General features: G+C 40.7%; 1 protein-coding gene across 3 annotated transcripts in view; it reads right to left on the bottom strand.

The window, feature by feature from the left end:
- The window catches only part of celsr3 (cadherin, EGF LAG seven-pass G-type receptor 3), a 49,147-nt gene extending 31,386 nt beyond the window's left edge, over window positions 1-17,761 (bottom strand). For all 3 annotated transcript variants that reach the window (XM_082188598.1, XM_082188600.1, XM_082188599.1), the window contains exons 1-3: window positions 12,512-17,761; window positions 2,377-2,714; window positions 1,084-1,372 (exon numbers count right to left, since the gene is read on the bottom strand). In XM_082188598.1, the coding sequence (XP_082044724.1) occupies window positions 1,084-1,372; window positions 2,377-2,714; window positions 12,512-17,438 (5,554 nt within the window). In that variant the 5' untranslated portion in view covers window positions 17,439-17,761. The remainder of the gene's footprint in view (window positions 1-1,083; window positions 1,373-2,376; window positions 2,715-12,511) is intronic.
- Window positions 17,762-18,709: the final 948 nt, after the last annotated feature.

Genomic DNA, 18,709 nt, shown 5'->3' with positions numbered 1-18,709 from the left:
ATAGCGGCTAATGAATCGAAAGTCTCACACATTCGCAGAAAACAGCTTACTTCTGCATGGAAAAATAAGGTGGATAAAGGACTAGGAGTAACACTTAAAAATAAAATTGAATATATTTAAAACAGTTTGTTTAATTTAATGATTTAAAATGTAGTTAAAATAAAAATAAAAAACCATTTTTTATTTGAAAAAATAAATGGACATTTATGGCCAGTTGCATTTTCTTTGTCCATTTTCCAATTGCTTTTCTTGTTTTGTCAAATGCTTTTCTTTATCCATTTAACTTGATTTGTCAATCAAGTTAAAATGCCATTGGACAGTGTAATCGTGGAGACAACCAGTCAACCTTTGACTCTACAACATGCCACTCCAAGTAGTTCATGTTCATGAGTTTAATGTAATTTTTTAAATAATTTTACACATTGTTATAAAAAATGGTTTTACATTAGAAAAGCAATTTAAAGTTTACTTCAGTAGGTATCCACAGAGCTGTTTTTACTATTTTTATATTTAATATAAATAAATAGTAATCGAACTCCATAGTTCGGACCCTGTTTTAAGATGATTAATAACCGTAAATTCTTATTTTTACCAAGTAAGAAGGTTCCTTAAATAATTTAAAGCATTAGCTGAGAATTTCTTTCACACATACTATATACAAAATGGACATCATAACTGATATATCTGAAAATGCTAATTTGTTAATCAGAACCTAATTGGAAGATCTGTATCTATACCCAGTCCTACTCTTAGCATCAAATCTATGAAAGATATATTTTGTCCTTTTCCTGTTTAACCAAGAAACATCAAATGCCAAATGTTGTTGGGTTTGCTGGATCCGTTGCTGTCTGTTGGGCAGTATGAACATGATTCTTATCATTCTACTGTACATCCAACAGCCAACTTTAGTGCACATTTGAAATGTTGCTGTTTGTTTTGGCAGTGTGAACCAGCTATAAGTGGGCGATTCTTGGCTAGAATAAACCGCAAAGTGCGTTCTACTGCAAGTCTTTGCAAGACTCCCCATCATCTAGAAAGACACAATAACACATCTCTTACTGAAATACACAATCCCACTCTCACCTGTGTAATCCTCTCGGCAGATGCAGGTGTAGCCTCCCTCCCTGCGAGCACACACTCCTCCATTCATGCAGGGGTTTGAGTAACACAGGTTTATTTCAATCTCGCAGTAATCTCCAGTAAATCCGGCTGGGCAGCGGCAGCGCAGGCCTGTGATGGGATGGATGGGCCGGAACAGCGTGGAAGGGGAGGCGATAAAGGGAGCGGAGCTGTTGAAGCGGAGGACGCTGATGCACTTCATGTAGTTCTGACATGGCTCACGCAAGCACACGTTATCATCAAATGGGAGAACCTGCCGTAATACACAACAAAAGGTGCTTTTAAGTGTTTGTGTGAACTTGTGTGTGTAGTTCCCCCCAAAATTATAGAGGATTATAAATGATCAATATATTCAGCGTGTCTTAAAATTCAGTCAAACATTTATTGGTTGCTCTCATGTTTTTTTAAAATCAAATCTCAACTGGCAAATGGATAAAGAAAAGTATTTGGCAAAAGGATGAAGAAAATAAATTTGTAATTGCAAAAATGTTTTAAGTAAAGTTTAATTAATTTATTGTTTCATTTAATTATGAATTGAATAATTAACTTTAGATTTACCTTTTTGTCAATTTGAAAAGTTTTTTTATTTTTTTATTACATTTTTAAACTACCATTCAAAAGTTTTGGGTCAAGGACACATTAAATTGATCTAAAAAGACAGTAAAGAATAAAAAATATATTTTTCAAATAAATACTGTTCTATTGAATTTTCTATTCATATAAAAATTTTTTTTTTAAAAATACGTTTTACGGTTTCCACAAACATATTAAGCAGCACAAGTGTTTTCAACATAATAATAATAATAAGAAATGTTTCTTCATCAACAAATCATCATATTAGAATGATTTCTGAAGGATCATGTGACACTGAAGACTGGAATAATAATGCTGAAAATTCAGCTTAGCCATCACAGGAATGAATTACATTTTAAAATAAATTAAAACAGAAAAAAATATTTTAAATTGTAATAATATTTCACAATTTCACTGTGCTTATTTTTACAGTGTCTTTTATTATATAAATGCCGCCTTAACAAAAGACAACCAAATTATTGATAATTATAAAGATTTGTATTACCTTATCTAATACAATGAAATTCATACGTTAAATGTTGTTAAAATGTCTAAATACTCTATGAGGCCTGTGTGTGTGTGTGTGTGTGTGTGTGTGTGTGTGTGTGTGTGTGTGTGTGTGTGTGTGTGTGGGTGTGTGTGTGGGTGTGTGTGTGTGTGTGTGTGTGTGTGTGTGTGTTTTACCTCCATATGTGCAAGGGTGTTAAGTCTAGGTCTGTTGAGGTACAGCTGCTCCTCCAGAGCCTCTGATGGGAAAAACTGCCCTCCCGGCAATGCCGCGGAGAAACTAACGTTGAGCACCTTTCCTGCATCTGCATCCGGCTGCACGTTAAACACAAACACATCATCAGGAGAGACTGAAAGCACTGCTGACACCCCCTCCAGGAAGTGAGTGAGCAGCGGGGACAGGAAGTGCTCCTGGGACATGTTCTGGAGTCGCACAGTGATGCTGCTGCTGAGCATCTCCTCCGTAATGATGAGAACCCGCAACACACACTGAGCGCTGACGCTGTGAATGCCATCTGAGAAACACACAGAGAATGAGACAAAGGGAAGATGAAGTGAGTTAAGGAGAGATAATAAGCATAAAAATGACAAGCCTTGCCCTGTATCACAGTATGTGTAAAAGCAGAATGTCAAATCACTTTAGTTTGTAAGATAAGTGATAAGAACATGTCTGACAGCTCCATCAAAACATCACTTCAGTTTCTCTGATAGTCACAGTCTATGTTTTACTTTATTGTAATGTGAAACATTTTAATGCTGCTGTGAGAGTTGTACTACTTCAGAGGTCCAACTCAACATGAAGTCGGGTCGGTGTCAGCACAGCCTGTGATTTCATCTACAGCTCACTGACTGTGAAATTAGCAACATGCTGCGCAGTGAATCATGTGTCCATCAAATGCACACGTACTTTATGCTCATACACACACACAAATGCACATACAGTGCATACAACTTTGGATATACACAGTCACAGACTGTTTAGAATTGAAAAGAGAGCAAACTGGAAAGATGAAAAGAGAAAATAATGAAAAGATTCAAGGTTTTCTGTGACTGATCAGAAAATGTGTGGGTGAACCCAATGTAAACATGTCCAGATTACATTTCAGACATTATGTTTTGTATGTAGAAATTGTAGTTGATTTTTAAAACCAGGTTTATTTATTAATGTGTTTCATTCAGTGTCTATTATTTTCATTTTGTGAGCAAACACTACCTTTACCACTAGCGACATTTTGCGGGTGAAATCCAGTCATTTCAATTGTAATCAACATGATCGAAAATTTCGCATAAGAGCAAACATTTCCCCATGCAGATGTTGCATTATTTTTCCACACAAATTTGCAGCATTGACCAATAGACAGCTGCTTGGTTTTGCAGGCTAAATTTTGGCTAATGTGACAGCAAGAATAATTTCTTACTGTTAAACAATACAGCAATACAGTGCAATACAATACAGAAATCCAGTCCAACAAATACAATTATGATGTATAAATTATATATTTAAATAATATGTCATTGTTGACGTTGATCTGTATTAAAGTGATGACAGTTGAGGGAAATTTGATTCATTATCATGAAAATAATGCCCCAATGCATTATTTTAATGGTCCTAAATTTGGGCTTTTTTTCTTTTCTTTTGGAGGGTAAAATATTACCCAAACAAGTTCTTGACATTCAGCTTTATACATCCATATTTGTTTGGGTTTAAATATTACAGCCACTGGCTTTAATTTTGGACCATGCAGCACTTACTGGGCTGTGAGTTTGAAAATACACACCATTGCACTATTATCATTATAGTGACCAGTGAAGCATGCTAGTGTTTGAAGGACTTTGATACTCCAGTACCACTAACACCCTGCCAGTCCAAACAATTCTGAATCGTGTTATTCAGAATGTCCTTGCTGTTTGTACAACAATGATGACATTTTCACAGTTGCTTTTCCATTTTCTAAATGATTTTTCCCCTGAATACATTAAAAATGTCTTTGCAATTAAGTGCATGAATATGGTCTTGGCAGCAAGTCACTCTAAAGTCGATTTAAATTGAATGAAAGAAAAGAAGAGGAAGAGAAGAGAAGAGAAGAGGAAATTATTGAGATTGAGCGGGAGAGAGAGAGAGAGAGAGAGAGAGAGAGAGAGAGAGAGAGAGAGAGAGAGAGAGAGAGAGAGAGAGCTTGGGGTGAGGCTGCTGGAGGCTGGTAAGGAGTCAGGGATGGGAAAGAATAAAAGCACAGAAGATAAAATGAAGGGGGGAGGGGTGAAAGAGAGACGTTAGATCATAATGTCATCCACTTAAAAGTCATACCTTTCATGCTGATAAGCATTTCTCATAAAATAACCTTCCATCCCCCACTTCTCTTTCTCAAACACACAGACAGAAACAAAACATGCTTTCTACTCAACCACGCCTGCCATGTTAATCTTGTTAACTTAAAGGTAAAGTGTGCAATATCAGTGCAAGAAAATCCTGTTAAATTTAGGGTACAAAAATTTACACTTTGGTACAACTACAATGAGCGTGGGTTAAAGTAGACGTTGTTCGCAGGTAGTCAATGAAGATCACAGGCTGGCATTATGCAAATTTGTTACATTGTAACATAGGTATGTCACAGGAAATAAGGCTGGAAACGACTCATTATGGCAGTTCAGAAGTGAGTCCTTCTTTTAGGAGACAATAACTTTATTTGTCGTGCACTTTGATCTTTAACTTTGCAGACCTTTTACATTCACAAACAGCTATACTACACACTGCATATAAGGCCATTTTCGAAAAAGCATAATTGAGGCACTTTAAAGATCCTTTAATCCTGCTTGGCTCACCACACCAAACAGTGTTTGCATGTACTGTTTGTATATTACAGTTTAGCTCAAAATATTTGTACAGTTTTTTCCACAGTGATGAAGTGTTTGACTGAACTGCTGTAATAGCTGGAGAAATAAAGTCGTGTTTGTCAAGCGCAATGTGTGAGTGTCTACAACGCGTGAGGACGACAGCCGTGGCTTGAAGTTTTTAATGTCACTGGATGTCTCAGTGTCTAAGGAGATTATATCCTCCTTTGATGAAATGCCACCCTGTGCGAGAGAGAGAGAGACAGAGAGAGAGATGGAGATGGAGAGAGCGAAATGGGTTGGAAGAGGAAGGATGGAGGCAGGGGAGCAGAAGTGTTTACATAGACGTCAGAAAGATGAAGGCAATATCAAGCAGACAAGAGATCCGGGAATGTGTGTTTGTGGGAGACTGAGATGAGGAAAAGACGGACAAAAAGAAGGTGTGGGGGGAGAGAACGAGGTACAGGAGAGGTAGGGGGAAGGGTGCGAGGAGGCAGCTGGTTTGATTACGGGATTATAAGGCAGTGACTCCCTACTGACCTCCCGAAAACAGTCCCCATCTCTCACTTTAACACACCATGCAACCATTAAACTAATGCACTAGAAAACCACATGGCGCAAAACACAACGGAAGCAAATCACCAATTTCTTATCTTGTCTATCATTTTTCTGTCATATTCCTGTAAGCACTGAGGTCAAACAAATAATAGCAATTATGGCAAATTGACAAGTAAATAATTGTAATTACTCTAAATGGCCACAACATGTGCAGGGGTAACACACTGGTAACTCATCATCTAAATAAAACTAAACAAAACATTTATTTAAATGATTAATGAAGCTTACAACAGGAAAATATTATTATTCATGCTGATTAAATCAACACATTCGAGCTCCCACAGAGGATAAGTCAAATCACCAGCATGTGTGTGTGTTTACTTGCTCTTTGTTTAATATCTGTCTATGGCATCTGACATTAGCAGTCAGTGGAAGTCACCGTGATTTTGCCAGGCAAGATATATAATTATGAACAGAATTATTTTGCTGATCCTGGAACAACATTCCTGCCCGAAAATGTAGTGCCAACATAATCCCTACTCATTACTTCTCAGAATCAGAGGGAAATGATATGTGAATAACACTGAGGTAGTAGTCCCTTAACTAATGTTGTAAGCCTAAACTTGACATAAAACCGTAAACTTGTCCCTCAAATCAGATTGGTTGATTGGAATGTTGTTCCAGGATCAACAAAGATGTTGATCCAGGGACATGTTGTACATACTGTATTGTTGTAAATACCAACTCAATAAACTGATCTACACTTACATAGCTCAATTTAACAGGTCCCAGAGTAAAAATGTATGTATATATAGTCCACTTTACCGTTAAGAGAGTTGATTGCCTGAAAGAACTTTTAATAAAGGATACTCTATTCAGCCCCTGATTATAACTCCTAAACAATTTGAATTTGATCAGCGAGTTACTCTGGCATTGAGTAATGATGCTCATTAACTATGCCCTTGTAGCCGAGCTGCACCAATCACATCGGTGTATCTGATATAGGTGGGCCAGAGGCGAGCTAAACAGATAGATAATAATAAGAAACATGGATAATAATAAGAAATGTTTCTTGAGCACCAAATCAGCATAATATAATGATTTCTGAAGGATCATAATGATACTTTACCATCACATTTTAAAATATATTAAAATAGAAAACTTTAACTTTAAATTGTAATAATACTTCACAATATTACTGTATTTGATCAAATTAATATAGCCTCGGTGAACCCAAGGGGCTTCTTTCAAAAAAATGTTTTTTGTTTTATCTATCAAAACTTTCAAAATGTTGTGAAATGTATGCTTGAAACATAATTTTTATATTTTACTGATAAACCAGATCAAAATACTGGTTATGAAGATAATTTTTAAGTGCAGGCACAAATACAAACAGAAGCATTGCATATACAGCCATTCAATATAAAGCATGTTAAGAGCAGTATGGTTGGTTTCAAAGAGGGCAATTTTCCATTTCTTTCATCTGAAATAATTTTCCTTCAGCTGTTCAAAGCGTAGACCTGAACTCAGCGAGTCTTTCCTCTTTCTATTCCTTCTGTTCAATCACTCGTCAGTCATTCACCTCCCTCCATTTCCCAAGTCTCTATTCCACACTTCAGTGTTTTGTTATCTTCTCTTCCTCAGTCTGTTTTCTTCTTCCTCTTATACACATTCCCTAAACCCATCATTTCTCCTTTCTTCATTGTATTTCTCTCTACTTCTCTCTCAGACCCTTTTAATCTTTTATAATCTAGCTCCCTTACCCATTCTTAAGTGAACTTTATTTTAGGCTTGTTTTGCACAAGGGGATTGTTAGAAATAACTGCCTGTGAGAGTGTGTTTGATGCAATTCTTGCTGGGGTCGTAGGAAAACATGCAAATACCTTTTACCACTTCACAAAAACATAAAATAAACACATAGGTTTTGTAGGTCCCTACAGTATAGTTTTTTTTTCAGGTTTGACTACCTGACACAACAAACCTGATACATGCACATGTATCAGGTAAATCCCATCAGATAAAACCCATCACATAGAGACTCTTTCACCTAGATATCATCACATAGAGACTGTGTCTGTTCCCCAAACTAGGAAATACAAAAAACTCCCAAACCCATTTAAGGGTAAAAATTTGATTGATGTTCAACAAATAAAAAACAAATATAAATAAGATCTCTTTCTTCAAAAGCACTAAACAACGTTAATGATATGATTACAGACCATAACCTAGATGTGCTGTGTTTGACAGAAACTTGGGTAAAAGCAGACAATTACATTACTTTAAATGAGTCCACCCCACAAGATAACTACTATAACCACGAGGCTTGTTTAAAAGGAAAAGAGGGAGGTATTGCTGTAATTTATGGCAATATCTTCAGTATTACTCAGAAGTCTAGTTTCAAATATAATCCTTTTGAAGTGATAGTGCTTTCTGTAACGTTATCTAGCGTAAGTGATAAATCCCATTTGACATTTGTGCTGGCTACTGTAGACAGGCCACCATACAGATTTTATCAAAGAATTTTCTGATTTTCTATCAGAGTTAGTACTGGCTGCAGATAAAGTCCTAATTGTTGGTGATTTTAATATCCATGTAAATAAAAGAAGCATTGGGATTAGCATTTACAGACATTCTAAACTCTATTGGAGTTAGACAACACGTGTCAGGACCAACTCATTGTCGTAATCATACTCTAGATCTAATATTGTCACATGGAATCAATGTTGATGCCGTTGAAATCCTGCAGCAGAGCGATGACATCTCAGATCATTATTTAATCTCATGTATACTTAATTTAGCCAAGGTTGCAAAGCCGACTCTGTGTTATAAATATGGTAGAACTATCACTTCTGCCACTAAAGATTGCTTTACGTTTCCAAATAGCACAGCAGTAATGACTTTATGAACTTCTTTTCTTACAAGATTGATAATATTAGAGAGAAAATTATAACTATGTAACCGTCTACTACAGTATCATATCAGACCATAGCATAAATTTCATTAATTCATTGCTATAGGAGAGGAAGAATTGTCTAAACTCGTTAAATCGTCTAAATCAACAACATGTATGTTAGACCCTTTACCGACTAAGCTATTGAAAGAGATGCTTCCAGAGGTCATAGATCCTCTTCTTAATATCATTAATTCATCCTTGTCACTATATGTCCCGAAAACTTTTAAGCTGGCTATTATTAAACCTCTTATTAAAAAAATGCAACTTGATCCTACAGAATTAGTCAATTACAGGCCGATCTGGAATCTACCTCTTCTGTCAAAATTAATAGAAAAGGCAGTATCCTCACAACTATGTTCCTTTTTAGAAAGAAATGATATCTGTGAGGATTTCCAGTCAGGATTTAGACCATATCATAGTACGGAGACTGCTCTCATTAGAGTTACAAATGATTTGCTCTTATCATCCGATCATGGTTGTATCTCTCTATTAGTGTTACTGGATCTTAGTGCTGCATTTGATACCATCGACCACAACATTCTTTTGAATAGACTCGAAAATTATGTTGGCATTGGTGGAATTGCACTAGCATGGTTCAAATCATACTTATCTGACCGTTATCAGTTTGTAGCAGTAAATGAAGAGATGTCGTATCGATCAAAAGTTCAGTATGGAGTACCACAAGGCTCAGTACTAGGACCGTTGCTGTTCACCCTGTACATGCTACCCTTGGGAGATATCATTAGGAAGCATGGAATTCGTTTTTTTTACTGTTATGCTGTTATGTTATGCAGCTCTATATTTCTACGCGCCCTGACGAAACGCACCAATTCACAAAATTAACGTAATGCAAAGCTGATATAAAAATCTGGATGACTAGTAATTTCCTACAACTTAATTCTGAAAAACTGCACAAAACCTCTGCACTGCTTCGTCGTCGGTTAGGAACCTGGGTGTGCTCTTTGATACCAATCTTTCATTTGAAAGCCACGTTTCTAGCATCTCTAAAACCGCATTCTTCCATCTTAAAAATATATCTAAAATTACGACATATGCTTTCAATGAAAAATCCCGGAACAGTTAGTTCATGCGTTCATGACCTCAAGGCTAGAGGAATAAATCCCATCACATAGAGACTCTTTCACCTAGATATCATCACATAGAGACTGTGTCTGTTCCCCGAACTAGGAAATACAAAAAACTCCCAAACCCATTTAAGGGTAAAAATTTGATTGATGTTCAACAAATAAAAAACATTTCGATCCCTTTCTTCAAAAGCACTTATTGTTAATGATATAATTACAGACCATAACCTAGATGTGCTGTGTTTGACAGAAACTTGGGTAAAACCAGACAATTACATTACTTTAAATGAGTCCACCCCACAAGATTACTGCTATAACCACGAGGCTTGTTTAAAAGGAAAAGAGGGAGGTATTGCTGTAATTGATAGCAATATCTTCAGTATTACTCAGAAGTCTAGTTTCAAATATAATTCTTCTGAAGTGATAGTGCTTTCTGTAACATTATCCCGTTTGACATTTGTGCTGGCTACTGTATACAGGCCACCAGGGCACCATACAGATTTTATCAAAGAATTTGCTGATTTTCTATCAGAGTTAGTACTGATTATTATTGGCTAATAGATTTTTGTAGCTCTACTGGGTGGTTGCCCTGCATGCTTAATAAAAAAAGTCCAGTTGGTCCAAAACGCAGCAGCTAGAGTTCTCACTAGAACCAGAAAGTATGACCGTATTAGCCCCGTTCTGTCAACACTGCATTGGCTCCTTATTTAACAAAATGTATAAAACATCGTTCCTGAATCATAATCATACACTGTTCGCTCGTTGGTCAGAGGAGAACTGGCCACGACTGAGCCTGGTTTCACCCAAGGTTTTTCTCTCCATTCTGTCACCGGATGGAGTTTTGGTTCCTTGCCACTGTTGCCTTGGCTTTTGGCTTGCTTAGTTGGGGACATTTAATATTCCACAATATTATTGATCTGCCTTACTTAAGGTGGACGATGACGCAATTTTCTTCTAGAAACAAACTTTATTGTACTATTTTCATGTTATCACTGTGAAGCTGCTTTGATACAATCTGTATTGTAAAAAGTACTATATAAATGAAGGTGACTGACTTGACTTGACTTGAAATGCTGACAAATTCTCACAACAGCACCTCTCACATTTGACAAACTTCTGAACACTGAAATTACAAACCTAGCATGACCAAAACAGGCCCCAGGTGTGATGGGTCACTGTATGTGTGGTTTGCGCACAAAAATAAAGTGAAATGCTTAGATGTATTTGCCCTTCATAGTTGGAATTAGTCACATGGAAATATATTTCTGCCCCATCAGCCAAAAGGCACTCAACTACAAACACTTACACACTCAAAAACACATGTGTATAAACACACAAACTTAATATGCTCAAACAAACCCAGATGTAGGCATAAACAATATAGATGGCTGCATGAACGAATATTCAACCATCTGATTAAACAAACACACACAAAATCTTGGGCACTAGTTTGACAGCTGATTACTGTGCTCCGTTTGTTTCCAAAGCCAGGCTTCCCCTAAGGACGTCCTATTACACTCAAAGTAAAGTAGAACAGAGAGAGAGAGAGAGAGAGAGAGAGAGAGAGCATGCAAGATAAGAGGGCTGTATGTAATCCTCTATTAAACTACATTTACCAGTATGCACACACACACACACACATTTATTTTGAAATACATGCATTATCTCTGAGACCAATTTGATTTTGGCTACACCTCAAATGTGCATTTTGTATATCACATCATTAAAGGCATAGCAAAATAAACACTACAACTAATCACATCCATACAAGCCTTGCTAAGAGAATAACAAGATAAAAGCGACATTGAGCTTCAAACCATGTCATCTCATCTTACAGACAATGAGCTGTGCTCATTAGGAAACTGTAACTGCTGTTTCTCTGGGTGAATTGGAATACAAAGGAATTATTTCATAGGAAATACTATATTTCAAATTAACCTTCCGTTTCCCTTGGGACATCAAAACTCTGATAAAGTCAAACAATTCATAAGCTGCTCCGCTCATTTAGAAACACATATTTATACTATTTAACCCAACAGAAAAACAAAATGATGTGAGAAAAAAGGGATAGAAAGCAAGGAAGCAAAAAAAAATGAATGAGGAATGAAGAGCAAGAGGGGGATGGAAACGGAAGTGTGCTTTCCTCAGAGGAGAGAGTTAGAATTTTACCAGAGGGTAACTGAGCTGTCCAACACTGCAGTCTTACAAACTCCCCAACCTATATGCCTTACACACACACACACACGCACACAAACTGAAAGGTAAGGTAAATAAAAAAATCAGCAATATTTTTCAAGTCAAGTAGGACATTTTTTCTAAGTGATAAATAAACACAAAACAGCCACAAAAACCCACACATCTTGATAAATTTACCATTTAGTCACAATGTCTGTAAATAACAAATCACCATTTATAACCTTTCAAAAGCCATAATTATGTACACTTCCCAGCAATGCCATCAACAACATCAGCCGTTGCGGCCAAGCAATGCTCCTCTCAGCACTTACACTCTCTCATGTTACCACTGAGACTTCTGAAGGGTATTGTTACCTGCTAATATCAGTAAGAGATCGTGCCAGCATAAAGTAATTTACATTGATCGCTAAATGCCTTTAGAGGGAAAAATGCAAGTCAAGGGTCAGCTCTCTCCAAAGATATCTTCTATTCTTTCCATTTTGCCACTTACATAGACTCTGCACACTGACACATTGCCTTCAGCAATATTTCATAATAGAGCTCTGAAGAAAAGAGTTAGCAAAACCAATTTGACCTGATTTGATTTCATCCTCATGACCTTAATAGCCCTTGCTTCATTTCCCCATTTCTTCCTTTTCTTTCTCCCTCCCCCTCTCCCTCCCATCTTTCCCTCTTTCTTTGGTCTTACCAGTGACGGTGATGAGCATCGGGGCCACCAATGGTCGGTTGTTGTCCAGTTTCCGGCTGAGGCGGATCTCCCCACTTGTGTGGTTCAACAGCAGCAGGTGCAGCTCATTTCCACGATCTATAGTGTAGTAGAGACGATCTGAAACATCTGGGTCATGGGCAGGAACTCGTCCAATAACCCCACTTGGGAAGGTGTTGGATCGATTGGATACAAAGTTGTTAAAGATGATTTGAAAGTCTTGCATTTGAGGCCCATTATCGTTTTGGTCAACCAGTCGAATGCGCACAGTGGCACGACTGACTAGCGGTGCTGACGTGGCCTGGACAACGATTACATACTCGTTCCGTGTTTCATAGTCAAGGTCAATTAGAGAGGTGAGTTCTCCTGAAAAAATGTCCATCTGGAAGATTTCTGGAATATTGCCTTCCACAATCTGATACATAATCTGAGCGTTTTGGCCCTCATCTGGATCAGTCGCTGTTATTTGAGCTACGACGGACCCAACGGCGCTATTCTCCTTGACTAGAACCTCAAAATCGTCAGCAGGGAACACAGGAGCATTGTCGTTGACATCCATAACACTGACTTGAATGTGTACAGGTGTACGCTGAGGTGGAACACCGCGATCCACGGCAAATGCAGTCAGCTCGTAGAAGGGAACACTTTCACGGTCAAGCCTCCTGACAGTTCGGACTATCCCAGAGGTTGGTTCAATAGTGAAATCGCCATCACCATCCTCTCCATTTTGGAATGTATACTGGACACGGCCATTGGCATGAGCATCACGGTCAGTAGCAGAGATCTGTAGGACACTAGTGAAAGGTGGAGCATCCTCACTGACTCCACCCTGATACCTGGGGCTCTGGAACTGAGGTGCGTTGTCATTTACATCATTAACGTTGACCTCCACATATGTAGTGTCAGATTTCTGTGGGATTCCGTTGTCACGAGCAGTGATGGCAAGAGTGTAAGTCATCTGGTCTTCGTAGTCTAGTTCGGCTTGAAGTGTGATCGCTCCGGATGCAGGGTCGATACGAAACTGTGGAATATTGTCCTCCAGGTAGTAAGTGATACGTGCGTTTTCTCCAACATCATCATCTGTGGCACTTATGACCACCACGGTGCTGCCAGGAGGCCGGTCCTCATTCACACTTACTGAATAATGAGCGCTCTGGAACACGGGCCGGTGTGTATTGGCATCTGTAATGTTGACGTGCACCTGACAGGTGTCGTGGAGAGTTCTGTCAGAAGCAGTGACTGTTAGCACGTAGCGACGTTCCTGTTTGTAGTCCAAAGGCAGTGCTAGGGAGACAAGTCCTCCGCCACTGGCTGTGCTAATGGCAAAGCGATTACGTGTGTTTCCCCCGGTGATTTGATATGTGACGGCGCTATTCACATCACGGTCAACTGCGGTTACGCTGACCACACTTGTTCCAACAGTTGCGTCTTCATTTAGTCTAACGTAATACTCTTTTTGTAGAAATTCTGGTCGGTTATCATTAACATCCATTACTGTGATCGTAACACTAGCTGTGGCAGAAAGAGGTGGGGCGCCATAATCTCGAGCCTCAACACCGAAGAAGTAGTGCTCTACGGATTCACGGTCAAGCTCTGAGCTCACCGTCACCCAACCAGTGGCAGCGTTGATCACAAACGGTGTATCTGTGCCAGTCCCCGTCAAACGGTATTCCAGGCGTGCATTGTCACCATTATCTGTATCAATAGCTTGTATGTGGAGAATGGAGTGACCGATAGGAGCGCTCTCCAGCACTGAAGCCTGGAAAGGTGTGGATACAAAGATGGGTGGATTATCGTTGACATCGGTGACCTGCACACTCACAATTCCAGTGTTGTTGGAGAGAGGGGGGCGTCCGTTGTCCTGAGCCCGCAGTCGCAATGTGTACTCACGTTCTGTCTCAAAATCAAGCGGAGCGACCACCTGGATTTCTCCAGTAACACTGTCAATAGCAAACTGTCCTCGGCTGTTCCCACTGATTATGTTGTAGTGCACAGCAGCATTCCCATCTTTATCCTGGTCCGAAGCACTGACTTTGAGGATTTCGGAATGTGGTCGAACATCCTCTCTAACTGCAACCACGTACCGCTTTTGACTGAACTGTGGAACATTGTCATTCTCATCCAACACAGTGATATGGACGCTAACAGTGGCTGACCGTGGGCCCGGCTCTCTCCCCTGGTCGCTTGCTTCCACCAGCAATGTATAACGCTCATTTGCTTCTCTGTCAACAATACCTCGTGTTGTGATCAAGCCTGATCGTGGATCAATCTCAAAAGCAGAGCGTGCAACAGGTGCACTTTCTCCAATAAATCTGTAGCGTATATTGGCATTTGTCGGTGAGTCAAGATCTGTTGCTCGCAGCTGTAGAATAGGATATCCCTCTTCCACATTCTCTCGAATTGTTTCGCGGTACTCTGTTTGCTCAAACACAGGAGAGTGATCATTACGGTCAGCCACGGTGATGGTCACCATAGTTGTTCCAGAAAGGCGCGGTGAGCCGTGGTCTGTTACTGTAACTCTGAAGTAGTGCAAGTCCATGTGTTCACGATCCAGAATGTGTGTGGTGGCGAGAAGGCCAGTAATTGGGTCGATTTGGAAGTAATCCATGGACCTGCTGTTCATTAAAGGGGCCATGCTGTAACTGAGTCTGCCTGCCTCACCAGCATCAGGGTCCTCAGCTGTCATAGCTATGACTGAGGTACCAGGAGGCTGGTTCTCAGCAACCTGAACCTGGTAGTTATATTGGGGGAAATGGGGATGTCGATTAGCAGCTCTACGGGAGCGCCCAACAGGAGGGATACCTGTCTGCTCTTCATTGTACTCCTGCTCCTCTCCTCTCTGCACTTCATCCGCCTCGACAGCTTTTAGTTTCTCACTGTACTGCTTTTTTCGTGTGTTTCTCACCCCATCTACACTATATGAAAGCTCATTTTGTTCAGTATACATTTCCTCTTTGTTTTCATCACTCTCTCTTTCGGACTGAGAGGTGCCATTGCCATGACCTTTTTCTTTTTTTCTCAGTAAATTTGTCTCTTCTAGCACTGTCTCTTCCTTTGTGTCTTCTGCAATCACCCACTCTATGCTTTCCTCCCTTTCTCCCTCTACATGCTGTCTGTCACCCTCCCCCCTTCCCTCCCCTTTCACCCCGCCCTCTATCTGTGCCTCCCTCCTACCGCACTCAGCCGCGGCTTCCAGCTGCTCTTCTTGCTGGCTGACACCCTCAGCTTGTAATGACACCCGTTTACCGGACTTTAATTGCGGCCGCGTGGCTCCCCCATCGGCGCTTAAGCTGTCGTCGGCGCTGTAGTCACCACACTCTGCACGCGCACCGGAGCAAGGAGAAGGAGAGCGTGCGCTTTCCCCTTTTACAAAGTCGCGCTCTTCATTGCCAGGAACATTTTGAGTTTCAGTTGCATTTTGATCGCCAGGACTGCTGCTGTTGTTGTGGTTATTATTACGATTTTTGGCGCAGTTGTTGTTATTGTTACTGTTCCAATTCCTCAGCAACAAACTTTCAGTAAAGTCACTCGAGTAAGCGAGATCATGCACGGAGACTGGCGCTGTCCACTGAGCGGGTGCTGAATATTCTCTCGCGCGCTCTGTGTGATTGCCTCGCATGTGAATGTGTGAGTCACGAGAACGTTTAGGAAAGTTTAGCTCGATTAAGAGGTAGATATGTGATGCATTATGACCCCTGGGAGTGCCAGTAGCAGATGAGTCAGAGTTGTGTACATCACCGATATAAGACGGAGCAGCGCTGATCCCAGTTGATCTATTATAATGAGTCTTTCTGTCATCAAAGCAAGTCCCAGTTCTGACCCAGTCAGCCTGTGTCATTAAATCCCGAGCATCAGTTCGTTTGAGTGTACAAGAATACTTCAATGGACTATTTCGATCAGACTTTGCATGCACAAATTGTACTTTTGAGCTGTTATTTGAATATGTGGTGTTTGTATTTTCTCTTGCTTGCCTTTCACAAACAGCGTAGCGCCCCAGAGAAATGTTGAACCGGTGCCAGTTACTGCTGTGCCAGGCTGGATGCCTTTCAGAACAACCTGTGATCCGGTGTGACTCGAGACAGCTGCTTGCTTTGCTTCCAAGCCCTAGGGAGAGCTGCCGCGCGCACGGTTCCGAGCACCCGCGGGTATTTTCAAAGCCTGACCCGTTCCAGCCCTCTCTGGTGAGATCGATAACATTCAGGGTGCCTGAAAGGGGACGGTCCGCTGTCGCTTTGTGCAATTTATTGGCGTCCGAAACCACATTAGAATGAGAATGGGCTTTTAATAACGACCGAGCTGATGTCTTGGCAGCGGCAAACTCCCGTTTTGGGTGACATGGGCAGTGCTTAGGCCTGGATTTGCTATCTGCGGGTCTAGAGTTATCCAACAAGCTTTGTACAACAACCCTCCCCGTGTCGAGGCGCGTCTGTGGCCGCGAGCGCGTTCTAGTCCTTTGTATAGTCCTTTTTTTGCCATACTGAACCGGAGAGGCGAGAACACGAGAAACAACGCCCTTCTCTCCGCTGCCACCGTTACTCCAAAAATGCTGGGGATGACAGCGTCCGGTGTGCGCCGCCGGTTCTGATACCCATGTACTAGAATTCCGGTAATCCGTACTCAACGGACCTGAGGAGGTTCCCACTGCACTTGACCGTAAGCAATGCAATTCCCGTCTATGCGACCGTACCGTCCGTGCAGGGTGGATCTTCCAATCGCCCCCAGCCAAAGCCCCCGCTACCGTTCCATCGGGCAGGCTGGCGATTTGAGCGTCTCCGGGGGCTGGGTGGGTGCACAGAGAGCGGCAGCACGGCCCTGCTGCACTCCCCGGGATAACAGTGAACAAAGAGCTGAGGAAAAGGAGAAACAACAGCGGCGAAAGCGAGCCCAAGTCCAGTAGCAGTGCAGCCATTAGTCTGGTGAAATCCTTTCTCTCTCTCTCCCCTTTCTCCCCTCTCTCTGAACCGAAGTGTCTTTCTTTCTCTCTCCAAACGCCGGCTAAGTGGCCACCTCATTCACCACCGCCCGACTCCTTCCGCCGTGCTCCCCGGTCGCTCGGTGATCCCGGGAAGCTCGCATCTACTCTCGGTGTTTGGTAGAGCTCCGGCTAGCAGCGACACGAGCGCAGCATCTCTCATTCACATCCAACATGGCTCACAGCGAACCCGGTGCTACCCTCACTCCTCCCCCTCTCGCTTCTTTCTTTCTCTTGTCCCCTCTCTCCCTCTCTCTCTCTCTCTCTCTCTCTCTCTCTCATACGGGAATGGTTCGTTCCAGTGTGGGCAAGGCTGTTTCCTCTCAGATGACGCCATGTCCACCGCTGGAGAGGTAGCCTACTACAGGCGTGACAATATCAAAATGAAAAACGATATAATTAATTAGACGCGTGAAAACGGAAGAATGTATATCCATAAAAACTCAATAAATCTATAGATTATTTAAATTAAATAGGCCTACTGTTAATACCAACCTTTTATATCCACAAATATAAGCGACATCTTCCATATTAACACCTGTAACAGAAAGCAACACGATGATGTCTGTGGATAACGAGTGACTTTTTCCCTGATCAATGGCTAAGACAAAAATATATAAAACACAATGTAATGCAAAAAAAGAACTAAAAAACTTTAGCACAATACAATTTTACCATATACCAATTTAATCATCATACATATTTCTAAATATAGCCTATATGATGAATAGCCTATAGGCCTACATAAAAAATAAAAAAAATTCAGCAAAATGCCAAACATAGCCTATTCTATATTTTTAGGTTGCGAAAAAAACTGTAGCCAATATCAACGTATGGGGGGTTGTGCTGTAGCCATAAACTGCATAAAACAAGGTTGTAGCTGTAACAATCAATTGTTGTCCACCTGTGACGTCATGCCTTATTCAGTTTTCGATTTCCCAAGGCGTATTTTTTACATTCAATGCATTATATCACATTTTATTTTTATTTTCTGCCAGCTCTACCTCCTATTCAGACACGGTCTCGTTTTAAATGTATTGTTTGACATGGAGAAATTTTTTTAACTATGATTTTTGTTTTCCTGCTTTAAATCACACTGCATGTGGGTGAATTTCAGAGGCGCGTGTCACAGCCCTGTATGGCGGATGTGAAATGCACGCTTAGTCAGAAATAGACTTGCGCGTTACAAAAACCAATCTGTGTCTCGC

The sequence above is a fragment of the Leuciscus leuciscus genome, assembly GCF_965113295.1.
Source record: "Leuciscus leuciscus genome assembly, chromosome: 13".
Lineage (NCBI taxonomy): Eukaryota > Metazoa > Chordata > Actinopteri > Cypriniformes > Leuciscidae > Leuciscus > Leuciscus leuciscus.
Note: the sequence above shows the minus strand (reverse complement) of the source record. Positions and strands in the feature narration are given on the sequence as shown.